The sequence below is a fragment of the Pholis gunnellus genome (assembly GCF_910591455.1).
Source record: "Pholis gunnellus genome assembly, chromosome: 2".
Classification (NCBI taxonomy): domain Eukaryota; kingdom Metazoa; phylum Chordata; class Actinopteri; order Perciformes; family Pholidae; genus Pholis; species Pholis gunnellus.
Genome location: NC_136536.1, coordinates 10,728,439 through 10,747,117, shown reverse-complemented (window position 1 = coordinate 10,747,117; position 18,679 = coordinate 10,728,439). Strand labels below are relative to the sequence as shown.

Below are 18,679 nucleotides of genomic sequence, written 5' to 3'. Positions count from 1 at the left end.
GTGTCTTGTGACACATCGACATGGACTAGCGGAGCCGGGGATCGAACCGCCGATCCTCTGATTGAATAATGACCCTGTCCACAGTCGCCCCAGACAATCCAGAACATCTAAATTCTCTCAGAAACGTGACCAATTCTTAGTGAGATAGTACTTCTGTACCATTTCTCTTTTTTTAATCAGCGAGCTGCGTACAGGGCATGAGCTTTGGACCACGACCGTCATTAAACAACAGGTTAATAAATTAAAGAAGAAATGAAAACCACCTTCCCACTCTTCCTTTCCTCAGCGCCAGACCGTCAGCGGAAGAGATCCGTCTCTGGTCTCAGTCTTTCGACAAGCTGATGAGGAGCCCTGCGGGTCGAAATGTTTTTCGGGAGTTCCTCCGGACGGAGTACAGCGAGGAGAACATGCTGTTCTGGCTGGCCTGCGAAGACCTCAAACAGGAAATCAACAAGGGCGCCATTGAGGAGAAAGCGAACTCCATCTACGAGGACTACATTTCCATACTGTCGCCAAAAGAGGTAGGAGTGCTGTGAGGTAATTTGCGGATACACACACCTCTATTTCTATCAAAGCTGTTTGAAGGACCAGCCTGCTGGTTTTGGAAGTTGTAGCTGCTATAGAAGCTTCAAACTGAAGGTTCTTGGCGTACAGAACACTCTTATCACAGATGCAATGCTCTCTGGAGCCTTCGGGTTAAATCTTGCATGACCCTTGAATCTTGAATACATCAAAAGAAAGAAGGGGGAGGAGGGTATAAAGATTAGAGAAGATTATTGCAAGTTAATCACTTCAGGATGATTAGGCAACGTTGCTGGAGGTCTTTTATTTATGGAACAACAATGGTTTGAGGTTTGTTGCTTCATCTGTGCCCAACTGTCAGTTTGTCAGTCTGTCCAACGTTTTTATTCACAGCATCACTATTTTCATAAAAAAAAGTGCCCTATTGATTTATATGGACCAGAGAGCTAATGATTTCCAGTAGAGCCGTCATCAGGCAAGAATTCCTATTTGGGAAATGGATTGACGTCATGCTATAAACTTTACTGAGCGTGTCCCCCGCTCCCCAGATCATGAATCCTTTTTGTTTTTTGTGCCTCCAGGCCAGCGTTAGTCATGACATTACATTGTCGTGTTGGCAGTTCGGGCCCACTCTTGTGAATGCAATATCTCTAGAACGCCTCGAGGGAACTTCTTCATATTTGGCACAAAACGTCCACTTGACCTTAAGGATGAACGTATTCGAATTTGGTGGTCAAATGTCACTGTGACCTCACAAAACATGGCGTTTTTTGGAGAAAAAGAAATATCCCCGTCCCTTCCTGTCTTGTAAAACCACTTGTACCTTGAGAGGTGATAGTGAGGCACTGTAGCGTCCAGTCTGACCTCAGTCCAACATGAGAGGACAAAGAGGCAGCACTGACCTGAAGGCTCGTCAGTCACGTTGGAGGTACAGGGTCCGTGTACATTTTCATAGTTTATTATTGGATTACATTCAAAGTGGCAGGAAAGGGAAAACGACCCACTCCTTATCTGCCACTTTGGATTTAGTCCAATAAAGAAACTATCACGGCGTACACAGACCACACAGCCCTCAGTCCGGTTAGTGGCACAAACTCACAGATGACTAATGTAAACTATAGACGAACGCCTACAGTGAAGCAGTGTTATTTTGACCAGCTCTCTTGAGTTTCAGCAGCTGGCTGTTATAACTGATTACTGTAAATCCAGATTGTATGGACCCAGTAGTAGAGGTGAAATGCTGACACCTATATATTTGGAGCATGTGGCACCTTTTTCTTTTTTTGTCTTTTTTTTTTTACATTGAATTTTTTGTCACGCTTCACATTTAGTGGTTTTCATTTGTCAGCTGTTATGCACGTGCACGGTGTTCACACCAACACCCACCTCAAGAAACATGAGCCCTGCTGATTGACCAAGTGATCATTGTTGGTGATAAACTTAGACATACTAGCACAAACACACACACTGTGAATGTGTTGGAAGTTTTCTTGCTGCTGAGAAATGGGGAAAGCACTGTCGGCTTTACTGCTATTTTTAACTGACTGACTCTCTGTGTGTGTGTGTGTGTGTGTGTGTGTGTGTGTGTGTGTGTGTGTGTGTGTGTGTGTGTGTGTGTGTGTGTGTGTGTGTGTGTGTGTGTGTGTGTGTGTGTGTGTGTGTGTGTGTGTGTGTGTGTGTGTGTGTGTGTGTGTGTGTGTGTGGTTGCTTTATTTAGTTGGAGCGCTGGAGGCATTGCTTGTCAGGCTTCATCACAAGTGTGTACTTGTGTGTGTGTGTGTTAGCATGTTTAGACACGGGTGTGTTTGTATGTACAGTTGCGTTAGTGTGTGTGTGTGTGTGTGTGTACAGTGTGTTTATAGGAAGCTATAAATTGCTGCTCTCACCTACTTCTGGCAGTAGAGGCTTTTTATAGACCCACACACACACACACATTAGAATACGGAGATATCTAGACGTGTGAGTCTGGCAGAGAAGATGCATGCCTGGCTGCCTGTCTGCATGTCTGACCTTGGTAGGATGCCTATCTCTCTTTGTGTGTGTGTGTGTGTCTTTCCTAAATAAGAGCAGAGAGAAAACATAGGAGACAGCTTGTGGTGCTATAAATATCTGCTGGTGCCGTGTCTGTGGGGCCCTTGTGTGTGTGTGTGTGTGTGTGTGTGTGTGTGTGTGTGTGTGTGTGTGTGTGTGTGTGTGTGTGTGTGTGTGTGTGTGTGTGTGTGTGTGTGTGTGTGTGTGTGTGTGTGTGTGTGTGTGTGTGTGTGTGTGTGTGTGTGTGTGTGTGTGTGTGTGTTCCAGTGCTGATAACTGTATGTGTTCAGGCCTCTATAGAAGATAATAAACCAAACTACAGAGCACGACACAACTTCAGAGTTTAATCAGCCAGCGAGTCCACATCTGAGAGTTCAGAGGCAAATGTATAGGTGCAGTATTAGTTTGAAGTCTAGAATCGTGATTTGCTTGCGCTCAGTCAGAAACCAGATCGCGCTCATTTTCTGCAACTGTGATTGTCAGAACTAGAAGCTGTGAAACAATGAGTCTATAAACTGGCATGTCCTTTTAATGTGTTGTCGTCTCTCTTCATTAAACTGAACTGAATGTCCCTGCAGGTGAGTCTGGACGCCCGGGTTCGAGAGGTGATCAACAGGAAGATGCAGGACCCGACGACTCAGTCGTTCGAAGACGCCCAGCTACAGATCTACACGTTGATGCACAGGGACTCCTACCCACGATTCCTCTCCTCCAGCATCTACAAGTCGCTCCTTCACGGCGGCTCGCGTACCTCCTCTGAATCCTAGTCCCACTCCTCCTCCTCCTCCTCCTCCTCTTCTGATCCTGCAATTACAGGATTGACGCCAGACCATTTCATCGCAGATCCAGCACAAAACTTTCCAAAAATGATCAGACAACTCCTCGCCTCCTCGGTTCACTTCTGAGAATCTCAAATCTCTCCCGATTTTACTGCCAAGACTTTCTTCTCATTTCTCCTTTTTTGTTTCTTCTCCGTATCCTCAACTTCTGGTATTGTTGCCAAGACCTCCTTTCGTCCTCCCAGCTTTCGTCTCCAGTTGACTCCTCTCTTCTTTATTTCTATTCTTGTCGCTTTGTTCTCATTAAATCTTCTTTTTTTTGCAATCTGATCCTTTTCTTCATTCTTCCATTCTTTGTCACTAGTAACACCAGTATTTGTCAGGTAATAGTTGCGATAAAACGTTACATTTGATTGGAAAAAATGTCATTTAAAACAACATCTAAACTATTTTTACTTCTTACTTCATTTTCATTTTTATTGTCAGGATGGAAAATAGTAGTAGGGTAGGCCGATATTGGTTTTTAAATAAACTCCCTTACACCCTAACAAACAAACGTTTTGGATTAGTTTGACAGAGTCAAACGAGGGTCCACTTACTATCTTTTTCCTAGAGCTTTCAACCTAATCTCACAGTCTTCCTCAGTGGATGGGGTTTGCACAATCTGAAAGGTCTGAGCAAACACTGTCTGGAAGGATGTGGTCCAAAGGTCTGGAAAAAACTAAGTAAGTGACCTTGAGTAAGACTACAGCCTTGGATTGTTGTCTCTGATATTGATATTTAACGCTTCAAATTGAAAAAAATTAGGCTTCCATCTATTCCTGTCGACTCCTAAAGCTGCTGAACACTTCAATCCTTCGATCCTTTCAACTCATTTCCTACCTTAGAGCCTCTTCTTCTCCCTCGTCACCTCACCTTTTTCCTGTTTTTCACCTCAACAACTCCTAAACAGAGAAGGAAGCCGTCTGGATGTTGAAGTATTTCATAGGGAGATTATTTACTTGGGAGATTTTAATGCATTTAGTATTTAAGTATTCACCTGTGCCATGGATTCTTATTTGGATTTTTACTCATTTGCCCCCTCAGTTGTCAAATGACATCCGCCCACCTCATCACCTTGTTTTTCATCCTGCAGTTCTCTACTTTGAGAATGATGGAAAGGAAAAAGGAGAAAGATGGATGCTGTCACATTCCTTCCCTTTCGCTCTTTCTTCTCTCTTTCAACTGGAAAACACAGGGTGCTCCCTCCATCCCCTGCTACGAACCACAACATGTTTTCTGATTTTTGTTCTTTATTCATCCACTCTTTTTTTGCTGGATCAATCATTTCACTCCTGTGATAAACAGACGGACAAATGGATGGATGTCACTTCCTTTCCGACTACTGATTTACAAACAGACAAGACGTCTATTTTTTAAGAGAAAACTATATGGAACATTTGAATTATGTTGATTATTCTTGGTTTTGTTTATTTGGTTTATCCCACTCTCTCCCCTTCCTGGATTTTTTGCAAGAGACTGTACTGATCCCCACCCGACGCAACACCACAGACACCACTGATGCAATAAACACTGGAGTTTGGAAAAACATTCTAACACTTGCACACATTTACAAAAATTGTTACGATACAATTGGTTAATTCATTTTTGAATAATTGATGAGCAGATCAAATGTGAAATTTGGCTTTTTGGTATTCTATACTATTTTAGATTTAATAAATCTTTGCGATTTGGTCCGATAGACAGCATGAGGACAAACTATCTCTCGGCTCTTGGAAGTTGTGAAAGTCCAGGAAGTCCCATAGGAAATCGCAGGGAAGAGGTTGGGGTCGGGGGTCGCTAAAGAGCAAAATTGAAAACTGCAGTTTTATTGGTCAGGAAGGACCAAAGAAGATGAAATGGAAACCACAGTTGTCCTATTAAGTATAGTAATACAAATCTACACACATTGTACACACACCAGGGTGGCCTACCTGGGCACTGCTGCTGCTGACCTCTGCCTCTGTGACCTCTCACCTTTTGACCTCACCACTGTCTGTCGCCCACTCGGACGCCTGCTCCCGATTGGCTGCAGGAGGTTGTTGGGCTGAACTGTGGTTGGTCAATTCAGGAAGGGGGGGGGTGGGAGGAAATCCCAGGTGCAAAAAATATATATAGATATATTAATGAAAAAACAATTTATAAACGTTATATATAGACAAAAAAGATGTTATGTGAGATGGGATGCTTACACCCAGTGCTTCGCGGGAAATGTAGTTTGTTGTTGTCTGCGGAGGCCGGATCAACAGAAGAAGAGGTCTTAACCAGACAAGTCACTCAGAATGCATTCATCTTAGTATTGTTCATGTTATTTATTTTATATTTTGTTAAAACTGTGATTTTAATTGTATATATATATAAACGGAAACCCTTGAACATCCAATGAGAAGCAGCTTCGTTTGTTCCGTGTTTGTGAGTCAGTGAATGTGTTTCCTCACAGCATGAGTCTTGTCCGTACTCGTGGCTTTGCTGGGAATCAGGCCCTCACCTTGCCACCTTCACTTCTTTGATATGATAAATGATTTATAAAATATATATATATTGTTTCCAGATCAGCAGGAATTTAGAGGAACAATAATTATGTTGTTTTTACGACTCTGGTCATGTTTTTACAGCCCGATCGATACTGGATTTTTGATTTGGGAGCTTAAAAGATCTGATGAAGAGACGTCAGCCGTAAATGCACAACGTAAACGATCTTTTTAAATAGACGAGGGTTCTAAACAGCCACTTCATTAAGTCACAATGCAGTTTGAACTCAACACTCTCTGTGTTGATACTCCCAACACTCAGTTCCTAAAGGAAACCAACACACACACACACCCTACCTGTGAACCAGTCCATTTGTAGTGTGTGTGTGTGTGGGTGTCTGGTCTTTTTCCACAGTTCACTGTAACTTGATATGTTTGTGTTTGGGAGTAATTCTCTGTGACACACACACACACAGTCTCATGCCTCCATATTCTCACACAAACGCACACTCACTGGCAATTCTTTATCTGTCCATCAGTGTTTCTTTCCCAGCATTCCACTGTTGATGAACACTGATAATCTTCACCTCTCCTGCTTATCACTTTTAGAGTTGTGTGTTCTAGTCAACGAGCAGATGGCTCTCTTTTTCTTTCTGAACTGCTTCAAAGTCACACAAACTGTAATATGTTAATATTTATAACTTTAAGGGCTGTGTATTGGCAAGAATCTGGCGGTGCGACACAAATCGTCATACAGGGGTTACGATTCAATATATTGAGATAAGCAAGTCAATATATTGCTACTTTTAAAAATCTAATTCTCATTAAAAGAACAGCAAAATGTGCATAAAGTTGAAAAAACTTTTACTTTTTTTAATGCAATCATAACAATGGGGTCTTCATTCACACTAATACTTTTAGTGCAATCTGTCTGACACACATCTTTCAGGTCTGTGTCCTGATGGCAAAACCACATAGAAATAACTCTAAGAGTTTTTCTCATTATAAGTCAAATAGAAGCTGCGTCCCAGTTGTTTTAGTTTAAGTTTCGTTAGATGTTAAAAGCAGTTGCTGCCATTTCACTCCTAGTTGAACCTGAAGAATCGTTTGATCAAAGCACGGCAGGTCAGCTGAACTTGCCACAATGCAAAGTCAACATGAAAAATAAAGTTCCAAATAAATAATGAAATAATGATTACACTCTCAGAGTGTGACGCACAGTAACAAATAAACCGGATCAAGCGAAAGGTAAGGCAAAACGTTTTAATTCTCTGTCAAGCACTTTTAGTAGTTGTGCATCGATGAGGAAGAGTTGCAGCTGCCGTCAGCTCTCTCCCTCAATACTGGACCTTTTTTCAAAAGTCACACAAAAACATCGGAAATAGGGTCCAAGTTGAAATATACCCATTTCATATTTAACCAGAATTTTCCTTTACATTTTTAGTTAAAATGACTGTGACTTAGTCTTTTAGAGGATTCCTTATCCCATTCATGCCGTAAACCAAATATGGTCAAAGTTTTAAAAAATGAGTCAGTTAGGCCTAAAGACCTGGTCAGCTTGTTACCTGTTTGCTCGTTCACTAAGTAACCACTTCTCTGCACTGCGTTCTGTCTGAACCACATGACTTCAGTCTGTTTTCCTTCCAGAAGGAAGACGCCTAACAGAGCTCTCCACCTTCGTCTCTCTCTCTCTCTCCCTCTCTCTCATGTATGGAAAGAGCTCAGCAGTGTTTCCACAACAAACACAACATGAGCTTTCTGTGCTGTGTTTTCTCACCACCTTTCATCGCCTCTGTCAACACGCTTGCACCACTACATTTTGAAAACGGACACGACGACTCGAGTGTACACTCGAGTCGATTGTGATTTATTTGAGTTATGTTTCTTTACATGCACACCCGGTTTAGTAGATTGAGGTCAGAATGAATAAAGGTGAAACGGGCCCGGCTGTTGCAAATTCGTCAACAGAGATCATATTTCTTTTTTCCGGAATAGTTTGACTCTCAATCAGAGTTGAATGTGTCAGTATTCAACCTCTGATTCTTTGCGATGGTGCCGGAAGATTTGAGGGAAGTCGTTTGGCAAAAGAACAGATTGTCTTCAATTAAGTCAGGCACACAGCTGACTTTTCTCTATAGTGATGTCAGGCAGTACATACAGTATGTATATATATATATATATATATAGTATAATATCCAGCAGGCCCAGCATCTTCGCGATGATGGTCTCGTTCATTTATGTAGGGGCATCGGTATTACATTGGGACCGATTCATAACCAGTTCAAAGTTCTTAATGGTAACTTAAACATCACCTATAAATTGTGTGTTTACTGACCATCAGCAAGATGAGTTGTTAAACCACTCTTGAAGTGTTGCAGAGGTGTACTGCAGGGTGTGTCAGTGCACCGTGACATCGTTAGAGTGTGTGATTACAGGTGCAACAGACCGAACTTGCAGTGATGCTGGTTGTTGCATTATTATCAGTTAGTGGATGTAACGTCAACCAGACTCATAGTATAAAGAGTAGAGTATACATTTTGTTCAAATATGTTAAAAAGCAGTTGAGATATTGTGATGACTTCAAAATCCAAACAAGCCAGACAGAAAATAAGAAAGAGCAGCAAAGTGATCTTAATCCAAGAGCCACTTTAATACAAATGTTAAGGGCAAAATATTGTGGGAGCACAACATGGCAAAGAAAGGCACATCCGCTATTTCCATAAGGCCTAAATGTAATTTCAATCTGGCTTAAAGCTTCATCTAGCACAAGAAATTAATCCTAAATGCTCAAAACTAAACAAATGAAACCAAATACACAACATGAACTAGCATATTATTATCTTAATATATAACAGCTTTTACTTTTATATAAAATAAAATAAAATAAATTCATTTTTTAAATCCAAATTCAATTCACTTTAGTCAGTTTCCTTCATGATACACTCACCCACTCACGCACACACACACACACACACCTACACACACACATAAGTCCGCTTCAACAGAACTGTAAAAAAGAGAAAAAAAGAGATTAAAGATTCTTTCAAGGTTCATCAACTCTCAACGTATAATTAAAGCTTACTTTGCAGCAGATTCCACTGAACAATTTTTTTAAAACGTTGAAAACCTAAAGTTAAAAAGGTGCAGTATGGAGTTTACTCTTTGTAAACAGACAGTTTTTTACACACAGTGTTACTCACCAAACACATTGTGTACATCTTTGAGGTGTGTGTCCAAACGTCTTGAATGCATTTCCTTCCTCAAAACATTTGCAAACCCAGATATTGAAATATTTTAAATGAAAGGGGACAAGTTTGCATGCCTGTTTATTGTACCAATGGACAACCAACTATTTGTAATATGAAAGTTGTAGCTTAGATTGACAGAGATGTATCTCACTACACTGTACCTCTATGGAGCTCTTTAGGTTCTTTTAGCACAGTTTAGCTTTTACAGAAAATGTTCTGTTCAGTTTCAGGCTCTCCGCTCTCTCATCAACCTGCTCTCAGTAGAAGCCCTTCTTAAATTCACAGTAGAATAAGCAACATAGCTCTGGTAAATTGAATCTTTAGATTTATTTCAATACATTTGCTCCTTAATTAGCTTCAAACCTAAATACAGTCGTACCTTTTTATGTGGTTTGTGTGTTGTTGGGTTCTAACCATAAACCTCTAAAATGTAAAACTTCCCATCCATCCATATCAGAAACAAAAACGTTGATAGTCATGATTTAAAAAATATATAAAAACAGCCTTGCAACAGCAATCATGTTTTGCTTTTGTTCTTTAAAGCTGAGACAAAGTTACACTTTGAGTTTGATTTTCTGCGTGTCATTTTGTAAGAATAAAAAAAAGAAAAAAAAAAAAAAACTGTCAAATTGGCATCTTTGGAAAACTGAAGTTATTTGCAAAGATTCCCGAGTTTAGGGAGGTAATAATGTAGTTAAAAAAAACAACGGATTCATTCTTTTTTTTTAGGTTGAAGCCTCACGCCAACAGACACTTCCCACAAACCATCAGGGTATCAAATTAGTGGCTTCACCTTGACCTAGAGCCAGGCTTTAAATACGTGGGGAAGGGAGGGCCCGGAAAAACTTAGAGGAGAGGGAGGAAGGAGTAAATGTGGTGAAGAAAGGGATGAGCTTGAGGGAGGAGGGTGAAAAGAACGACAGGAAAGTATGAGATGTAAACAAGAGGGGGAGGGCAAGGACGGAATCTGACAAAGAAAGACTCAAGGAGAAGAAAGGAGAAACGAAGGAGACATCGAACAAAAGTAAAGTATAAAAGTTGGGAGAGAAGAGAAACAGGTGGGAGAGAGAGAGAGAGACATAAAAAGGTAAACAGAGTGAACACTAACTGAAGGCGAGTAGAGAAGAAGAGGAGAATAAAGCAGAGCCTGGTCTCTGCTGCCATCTTGTGGTGAGAGTCCGTTAGTCAAGTCAACCCTTCAACCTTTATCACACTTACAGATGTGAGGCAATTTAGTTATTTAGTGAAGCTACTTAACCCGCCCTACGTACTTCACCAACTCTTCTTCTATATATAACAGAATGCCTTTTAACATCAAAGTGTCAATATTTGAAAAGAAAGTCCACATATTTCATATTGTGGCCACACGTTTTAGTGCATGCGAGTCTTTGTGCGTGTAGCCCACCGGCTAGCTCATTGCTGCCGCTCTGCACTGAGCTCGCATGGTGGTTACAGCTGGGTCTGGATGGCGTTGTCGAGGAAGCGCAGCGCCTACCCTCCGGATCCCCCTCAAGTTAACCCTGTTAGCTCTGTCAGCACTATTGCCATTGTTTGCGCTGTTCATGCTGTTAGCACCGTTAGCTGCTAGCCGCCAGCTCAGCCGTCGCCATGTTAGGAGCCGTCCAAGGCAATCCCTCAATAATAGATATGGTCTGAATTTGGAATTTAGCACCTTTAAACATTCAGCTGTTTGTTAATACTATTTTATACTTCTTTTTATTTCAATTTGGTATTATTTTAATGTTTTTTACCTTCCATCGGTTGCCGCAGCCGTTACACAACACAAAGGTGGTCATGGGCTCGTCAGCACTGCGGATCTGCACCTTTAAACGCACACAAAACATCTTAGTGACGTATTTTCATTTAAAACTGGGTCCAAACACAATTCTGTGTGCGTGTGTGTGCGCGTGCATACCTGCGTGTACGAGCAGCTCTTTCCGCGGCACTTACTGCAGATGAACATGTCGGTCTCAGTTCCCCCGACCTTTGACAGCTGATGTTCTCTGATGGACTCTTTAGTCAAATTCTCTCTCATCTGCTTCAACTCTGCACTTGCCATCTCCTGCACACACACACACACACACACACACACACACACACACACACACACACACACACACACACACACACACACACACACACACACACACACACGAACACACACATTTGTTCTGTACTAGCTTTTATTGACGTAATAGCCTCCCTTGCCCCTTATACCTAATTCTAACCAAAACCCTAAAACAAGCCCCAACTCTCAAACATCCTCAACAGGTGAGGATGAGACACAATGTCTGCATGACTGACCTCGGCAGTCATGGAGGCGATGCGTTGAGCAGAGATGTTTCCACACAGCACGTTACGCCGCAGTTCGGGATTCTTCTGGTCCTTGAGGTTGGAGATGCGGCTTCGTAGACGAGTTTTATATTTTATATCTGTCGTCTTAAACTCCTGGAAGATCTGTGGGCACGAGCAGCAGTCAAGGACTAGAACACATTAATAACATCGGGGAATAGAGAGAATTAAACTCATGTTGAGCCAGCTGTTATTAATGTAAATAAGGTGGACAAAATGCTGAGTCACACTGTTAGATAAACACTTGAGCGATGTTATCGAAGTGAAACACGCCCGGTCACTCAGCACTCTCAGATTAAGATCATTCATGCAGGTGTGAAATCCTGTTCCGTTTGTTAAGGTGTGACTTTGTGTAGTTAACGTTGTTGATGACACAAAAGGATATCCTCTTCAATTAGTGCTGCAAGATGCTCACAGTGGACTCCAATGGTCTTGTGGTCATCTGGGAAACACACACACACACACACACAAACACACACACACACTTGTTTAGCTTTATACACATCAATTGACTTTTTACAAAACCACAAAGCAAAATGGACAGATAAAAAAAATGTAGAATTTGAATAACTAATATTCATTTAATTGGCTTGGAGTTGACCCAAACCTTACTAGAGCACGATGATTCTTTCTTGATGATATCCTAAACTCAAGGATCGCTTACATTTGTTTCCCCTGAGCTATTTTAACCTCATCTCACGGCACTCTTCAGCAAACGGTACTGCTTTATAAATCAGACCACTTGTTGAACTTTCCACCTGAGTAAGGTCTAATTGCTGAAGAAGGCCGCAGAGTACTGTCGAAACCTCTGCAAAAAAAGTCTAGTAAGTGAACCTTGTCTTTCCGGAAAATGTATGATACATGCTGCACTAGTTGACCTTCAAAGTAAATTCTTGATCCTCGACACTGTTGACAAAACAATCTCCCCTTAAGGTTCATTTAGTAACTGCTCTGCAGCTTTCGATCATACCACATGATCTTGATCAGCACATGAAGTCATGGAAATGAGAAAAAGATTCACGTGCTCTTGAAGATCACGTGATATGATTTAAAGCTACGGAACGGCTAGTAAAATGTACTCTGAGGTGAGAATGTTTTTATATTTCAGCCCGTAGTTGGTTAAATTCTTAACCAGGGCTAATGTAAAGATTGAACAAGTGTGAATGTTCAGTATGTTATAGTATGCACATTAGATGACATTTTTCGATTGAAACGCGGTCTATAAAAAAAATAAAAATAAAATCTTCTCACCATCAGTCTGCAGCGCTGCCACCAGCAGCTCTCGACACTTGTTCCGCACACTGTGGGTGGTGACGGGGGCAGGGGGGAATAAGGTGACCTGAGGGGGTAGAGTTGGGGTGGTAGGGGAGGTGGGTGTGATGGGTGTAGTGGGTGTGATGGGTGTGATGGCTGTAGTGGGTGTAGTGGGCATGGAGGGTGAGGTGGGTGAGGTGGGGGACTCCCCGGACTTCTTACTGCTGATTAACAGGAGTAGCAGGGTTTGGATTGAGAGAAACAGGAGATGACTCTGGTTAAAGGAAAATTCCATTTTAAATCCTCTTCTATCATTAAAGAGACTGATTTGAAAAATACTGTCACTTCTGTCTTTAACAGTGACCTCGTCCTCATCCAACAGTAGGTGTAACCAAACATGACGCCATCACTGTGGGACCGACCTTTTCTCGCTGTTGCCAGAGTCCTTGGAGGTGGACGATGACCTCATAGGAGAGTCTTCTTTCTTCTTCTCCTTCTCATCCGACTTCCCCTCTGAACCGTCTGCAGGACAGGACACAAAACACATCGACAAGAAGAAGCTGTTGGGACACACCTGTAGCATACAGTCTGATGCCGGTCTAAACATCTGCACCCATTGTTTTCTATCTGAGCCCACACAATTGATGCAAAGCTCTTCTCCATTTATATTTTGTAAGCACAAGACTGCAGGTTCACATGTATCATGACAGTATTTTCATTGTATTTAGCAAGCAGCACACACTATTTCTGAAAAGTGAAGCCAATGTAAGAGCCTTAAAGGTGAATTCCTTCTAATGGCCAGCGGGGGGCGACTCTTCTGTTTGATATAAGAAGTCTGTTTGTATAGAAGTCTATAAGAAAATGACCCTACTTCTTAATTGATTTATTACCTCAGCAAACATTGTAAACTTGAGTTTACGGTCTCAATTCCAAGTTTCGAAACAGTATGATGTTTGTTTTGTAAATTATTGTCCAATTTAGGGTAAGATAGATGTTTCAGAGTGTGGCTAGCTTGTGATTGAAAGGTTGCTACCACTGCAGTGTCCGGTCTGGGAGTTGTCCGTGTTTTCAGTTCATTAAATTTAATTGTAATATTTTGGACGCCTAAAAATGTGTCTAGCATTTGGTTGTATTTAGCTCCACCCTCTCGTGTCGCTTCTGGTTGCAAAAAAACAAGATGGCGACGGAAAAAAATCCAAAATGGTGGTCTGGCAAATTAGGAAATTTCAAATCGTCATCGTTGACTCTGGGAACAAACAATCTTGTCGGCCTACATCAGTACTTGTCATTGACATAATAACCACCACAGCCCTAAGCCTGTCCTCGCATGGACTGAAACTCTACTGGGTCGTCACAAGGACAGAAGAACAAGAACACACAACACACACCCTCACTTACCCAGCAGTTTCTTCCAGGACTTGATAAGAACTTTGGCCAAAGTCTGAACTTCTTCATCTGAACTGTGTTTCCTCACCGCGTTCACCGACATCCCAACTCTGGTGGACTACAAAGAGAGAGAAAGAGAGCGAGAGAAAAACAGACATTTATTTTTTTTTAAATGAATTGATAAAAGAAATAAAAGTTTCATTAAGTTTTTCTGCTGCTATTGAGTTCTGCAAGAATTAATCCTAAAACGCAGGAATGAGTTGTCATTTTTGCACTCCTGGTTCCCTTGTCTCAATGGGACACATTTTTGAATGGGTTTTTGGTTAGATGCCTGAAATAAGGTCGGGTTAACACAGGCTTAGGAGATTTTAACGTTTTGTTCCGCAACATAAAATATGTCTGTAAATACCCCTCTCAGGAATTTTGAAGATTTTGAATGTCTTTAAAGAGTTGGTTGCTAACAACTGGCTAAATGACACTATTAAACGTCATCAAGCCTAACAACAGACCACCTTTAGCTTTGTGGTTGTGACATGAAGTCATGTGACTGTGGTGTAGTTAGTTTATAGCCTTACGTTAGCTTTTTACTTCTGGCGATTATATTTACGCATTAAAAATCATAAAAACGGTGTGCATTGGTGAAGATTATCTTGTTTGTAACACTTGTAACTCTATGGTGAACATTTCCGTCAGTCAATCTAGTCTCGCCAAAATATCAGCTTGTTTCTTTCTCCCAAGTCCTGCTGTTGACATTGTTTAATCAAGTAAGTTACTCCGAGTGCTCCTGACTGTGCTCATTGTGTGCTGCCAAACCGTGTCGTTCTGATATGGCGGGCACAGCACAGGGAAAGCAATAATAAATAAAAGAGTATTTCTTGTCAACGATGAAAATGAAAAGAGATTTTGGTAAAGTTTTTATTTTTCAAACCACAATACAGCCTCATCTTTCCACGTCGACAATATTGCACGTTGACATATTCACATTAAGTGTTCAATGACGTCAGTGCCATCCCGTCTTTGCATCACCTTAGTCGTGGAAACAAAGGTTGTAGACTAACATATTTAGTCATAGTTTTCCTTAACAAAATGGACACTGCTGTTGCATTGTGCACATTTAAACAGTGACAGTTTAGATGGTAAAATTGTTACAAGTATACTTAAAGAGCAACTTAATACCAGACTGACAAGATGATGTTTCACTGCTTGTGGTTAGAAGTGTGCTTTGTGGCACCACAGCCAACGTCTGATGATGTCAAAGTGTAGGAAAGCTTCCACTTAACAGAGGAATGCTGATGTGCCAGCTGTGGTGGATGTCCACACCGTACTTAAACAGACTTGTGCAGTAATGATTTATCTTGTGTCAGTTGTGTCGTGAATTTAGGTGCACTTGGCGGTGACACGGCAGAGGGGTGGAGTTAATTACCTGCAGGGTCTCCAGCGATATCTTCATGTCCTTTAGTTCCCTCAGCAGGTCGAGAGCTCCGTCCTGTAGACAGAACAATCAATGGCAACCTTCACATTATTAGCCAGCACATGTGGTGAGATTGACTCACCACATTTACAGCTCAGTGAGTGAACACCTAGAGGATGAATCTGGCAATCACGTGCGTCTGTTAAACTGTATGTCAAATGTATGTCCATTTAATGAACAGAAACGTTCACAGATTTGTTTCAGTCGACCCTCATTTAACCATTAAAGTCAAGGTGGCCTTTTGCATTATAATTGAAGATTCATTGTTCTTGCCTCCCATAGGGGAACAGCTGTCAACTACACACCCCGAGGCAGTTTTCCAATGTATACGAAAGGTCACCAAGAGAATGATGAAACAACAAGAGGGAATTTTAGTGAGTGGAGCTTTCTCTGCGTGGAGCTCATGCTCACTGTTGGTCAGAAGAGTTTCACTTTAATTTGTCACTTAATTAGGACAAATATGTGTTCATAGAGGACACCAGGAATTCCATATTTGGGCAAATTAAGATGCTCCAACAGCTGCACAAGTGAATACGATGGGAAGCTGTGTGTATCATACCGCTGGTAACGTTGTCCCGACATACGGTGGCGGGAAAGCGTTGTTGCGGAAGTGTAACGGCCTCTCCCTGAGGTTAACCCCATTAGCTCGGTCAGCACTGTTGCCCTCGTTAGCACTGTTTGCGCTTTTAGCACCGTTAGCTTCTAGCAGCCGGCTAACCAATATCCTTGTTGAGAGTCGTGTGCACGTAATCCAGGCTGTATGGGTTGTGGCTGCTGCAATAATGGGCCAATCAATTGTTGCATTAAATCAAAGGACTCTTGCGCTAATTGGCTGCAAGGAAGATTATAAAAAGTCATTTTTATCTGGATATGGGAACAAAAGGGATAGATGTACGTACCAATTAGGAAACAAGTTTCAATACTTGGTTTCAATACCTGGTACATGGTTATTTTGGTCTATAGCTTAAAAAAGGTATTTTGTACCCAGCCCTAAAAATCTCCCATATAAAACCACAGCTACCTGCTAAATACATTAGAACATTTATTGTAGCAGATAAAGAACAAGATATGTCCCTCAGGAGCTGGTAGAGATTGTTAAATGAGACATGTTAAAATGATGTTCCCATTCAACTAAACTGCACTCTTAATTACGTTTCAAGGGAAACGTAGTTCCTCACAAATTACGGTCTCTGTTTTAAAAAGAGTTTGAAACACGTTAACGTTGGAAATGAAAAGAAAATAGAACAAAACGTGTTTCTATACTACTAGCGTCGTCCCTACGTGGACTTCCGTTGACTCATTTGAAACACATTTTTAGAAGAACACAAAAAGGACTCCAATGGATAAAAACGTCTGCTGGATGTGCAAATTCTTTGCTGCCGTAGCCATATGCACCAAATAAGCGGATATCATTTTTCAGGGCTTTTCTGTCGTTTGGTGTCTTCTCACCCCTAGTGGTCAAAAGTGGCCAAATGCATAAAACATGTAATATCACGAGCCTTTGATAAAATAGAATACTGATTCAAAACGCAGAAAATAAAAAAAACATGCACTCAAATATACGTTTATTTAAATTTAATGTAACAGTATCTGTTGGATTCCACAGTATAAAAACCTCGACCTAATGTACCTGTAGTTAGTGGGACATTTTGCTTTTCATGAATGCTGATGTCATTTGGGCCTTATGCTGGATGTGGCCTCAGGGTGTGGTGGTGATGCAGTGGTGATATTTTAAATTAGTTAAAAGCTTTTTAAATATCACTGACATTCTTGCTAGGGATTATTAATTCAACAAAGATGAATGTGACATTCATCAGTGTATGGACAGAACTGCCCTAAGCTTACTCGTGTTATTAGATAGTTTTTCAAAATATAATTCTGCATTTTCTTTATACATGTATTTATTACTTTGTTTTCCAATAGTAAAAACGGTATAGAACATTACCAGGCACATGTTGATCCTACAATCCACTTTGCTAGTATGTGAAACGTGACAACTATTTACAAATTAAAATAATAATAACATTACTATTAATATAGACACCATGTGATTTCAATAATCCCTGAAGCTATTCAGTCAATAAACAGTGAGTTAACAAGATAATTGCTTCAAGGTGCGGGTGATATAATTGGCAGCTTTTTGACCAATAGCTGTAGTGATTTATTGCCAAACTTTTCCCCCCAAATCATCAAAAACACAAGCAGCAACCTTGTTATGAGTGAAATTATAAGCAGAAATCCTCCTCCACGGAGCAGTGAGCAGAGTTTATCGCACTGTGTTTCCAGAATGTTCCCCCTCTCAGCAGCGAAAGGTAGAGCTCATCACCTGATCGCGTGTTTTCTGCGGATGCTGCAACTGTTTTTGCACTCACCGTGTTGTTCTTGTGCACCATTTTATCCAGCTTTTTGGCGATGCGCTCCACCTCCTGGCTTTTGGCCATGTTTGAGCCGATTTCTCTCCGTCAGTGCGTCCTCCTCTGCTGCGGAGAAAACCCCCGTTTATGTAAGAAAAACTCTCCCAGTCTCTCTCTCTATTTGCTCCACTTTACGCAATCTGTCTGTCTCCTTCTGCCCCAGCTGCTGCCTCCCTCTCGTTTGTTGTTGTGTGTCGCTGTGGGACGCTGGGAGTTGTAGTTTTCGTTTTACTAATTCGCCCTGGAGGAGCGTGAACACAACTTTTTTTTTTTTTTAAAGAGACTCGGAAAAAGGGGACTCTGTGAACGTGCATCTGATTTGTCAAGGTGGGCCCTCCATCAATCATTACAGCCGATGACGGGAACTATAGCCTACAATACGGTTTATTGTAGGCTATTTGTTGGTCGCAATTTGGGTATTCATGATGATTGTTGCATCATGATCCACAGGCTTACCTGTAGATTCACAATATATTTTTCAATGCAACGTTTTCCTAATGCATGCATGCCACCGTGTGTTGGCCATTATTGAACTCATTCTAGAGAGACTCATGTCGATCAGCCACAACAAACCAAAGGCCAACAAACAGATTACAACAGCTCACACAATCCATATTATTTTAGGAAACCATCTGGAATGCTTGCGCTGCTCGCAGTAATTAAAACAAAAGATATCGCGGGTGACAGGAATCAGTGTCACGTGACATAAAAC

At 41.3% G+C, this 18,679-nt stretch overlaps 2 protein-coding genes across 2 annotated transcripts; one reads left to right on the top strand and one right to left on the bottom strand.

Moving 5' to 3' along the window:
- Nucleotides 1–252: 252 nt before the first annotated feature.
- On the top strand, nucleotides 253–5,754 carry rgs19 (regulator of G protein signaling 19; the record flags this gene model as incomplete). The annotated part of the gene is given in 3 exon segments (XM_079172417.1): nucleotides 253–289; nucleotides 292–521; nucleotides 3,132–5,754. Coding segments are annotated over 3 exon segments (456 nt in total). The 3' UTR covers nucleotides 3,321–5,754.
- Nucleotides 5,755–8,526: 2,772 nt separating this feature from the next.
- tcea2 (transcription elongation factor A (SII), 2) lies at nucleotides 8,527–17,994 on the bottom strand (the record flags this gene model as incomplete). Its single annotated transcript, XM_079177536.1, has 10 exons — nucleotides 8,527–8,849; nucleotides 10,842–10,913; nucleotides 11,006–11,152; nucleotides 11,395–11,547; nucleotides 11,826–11,884; nucleotides 12,694–12,917; nucleotides 13,119–13,218; nucleotides 14,095–14,200; nucleotides 15,506–15,568; nucleotides 17,926–17,994. 10 exons carry the CDS (start codon nucleotides 17,992–17,994, stop codon nucleotides 8,841–8,843), a joined length of 1,002 nt encoding a protein of 333 aa, XP_079033662.1. The 3' UTR covers nucleotides 8,527–8,840.
- Nucleotides 17,995–18,679: the final 685 nt, after the last annotated feature.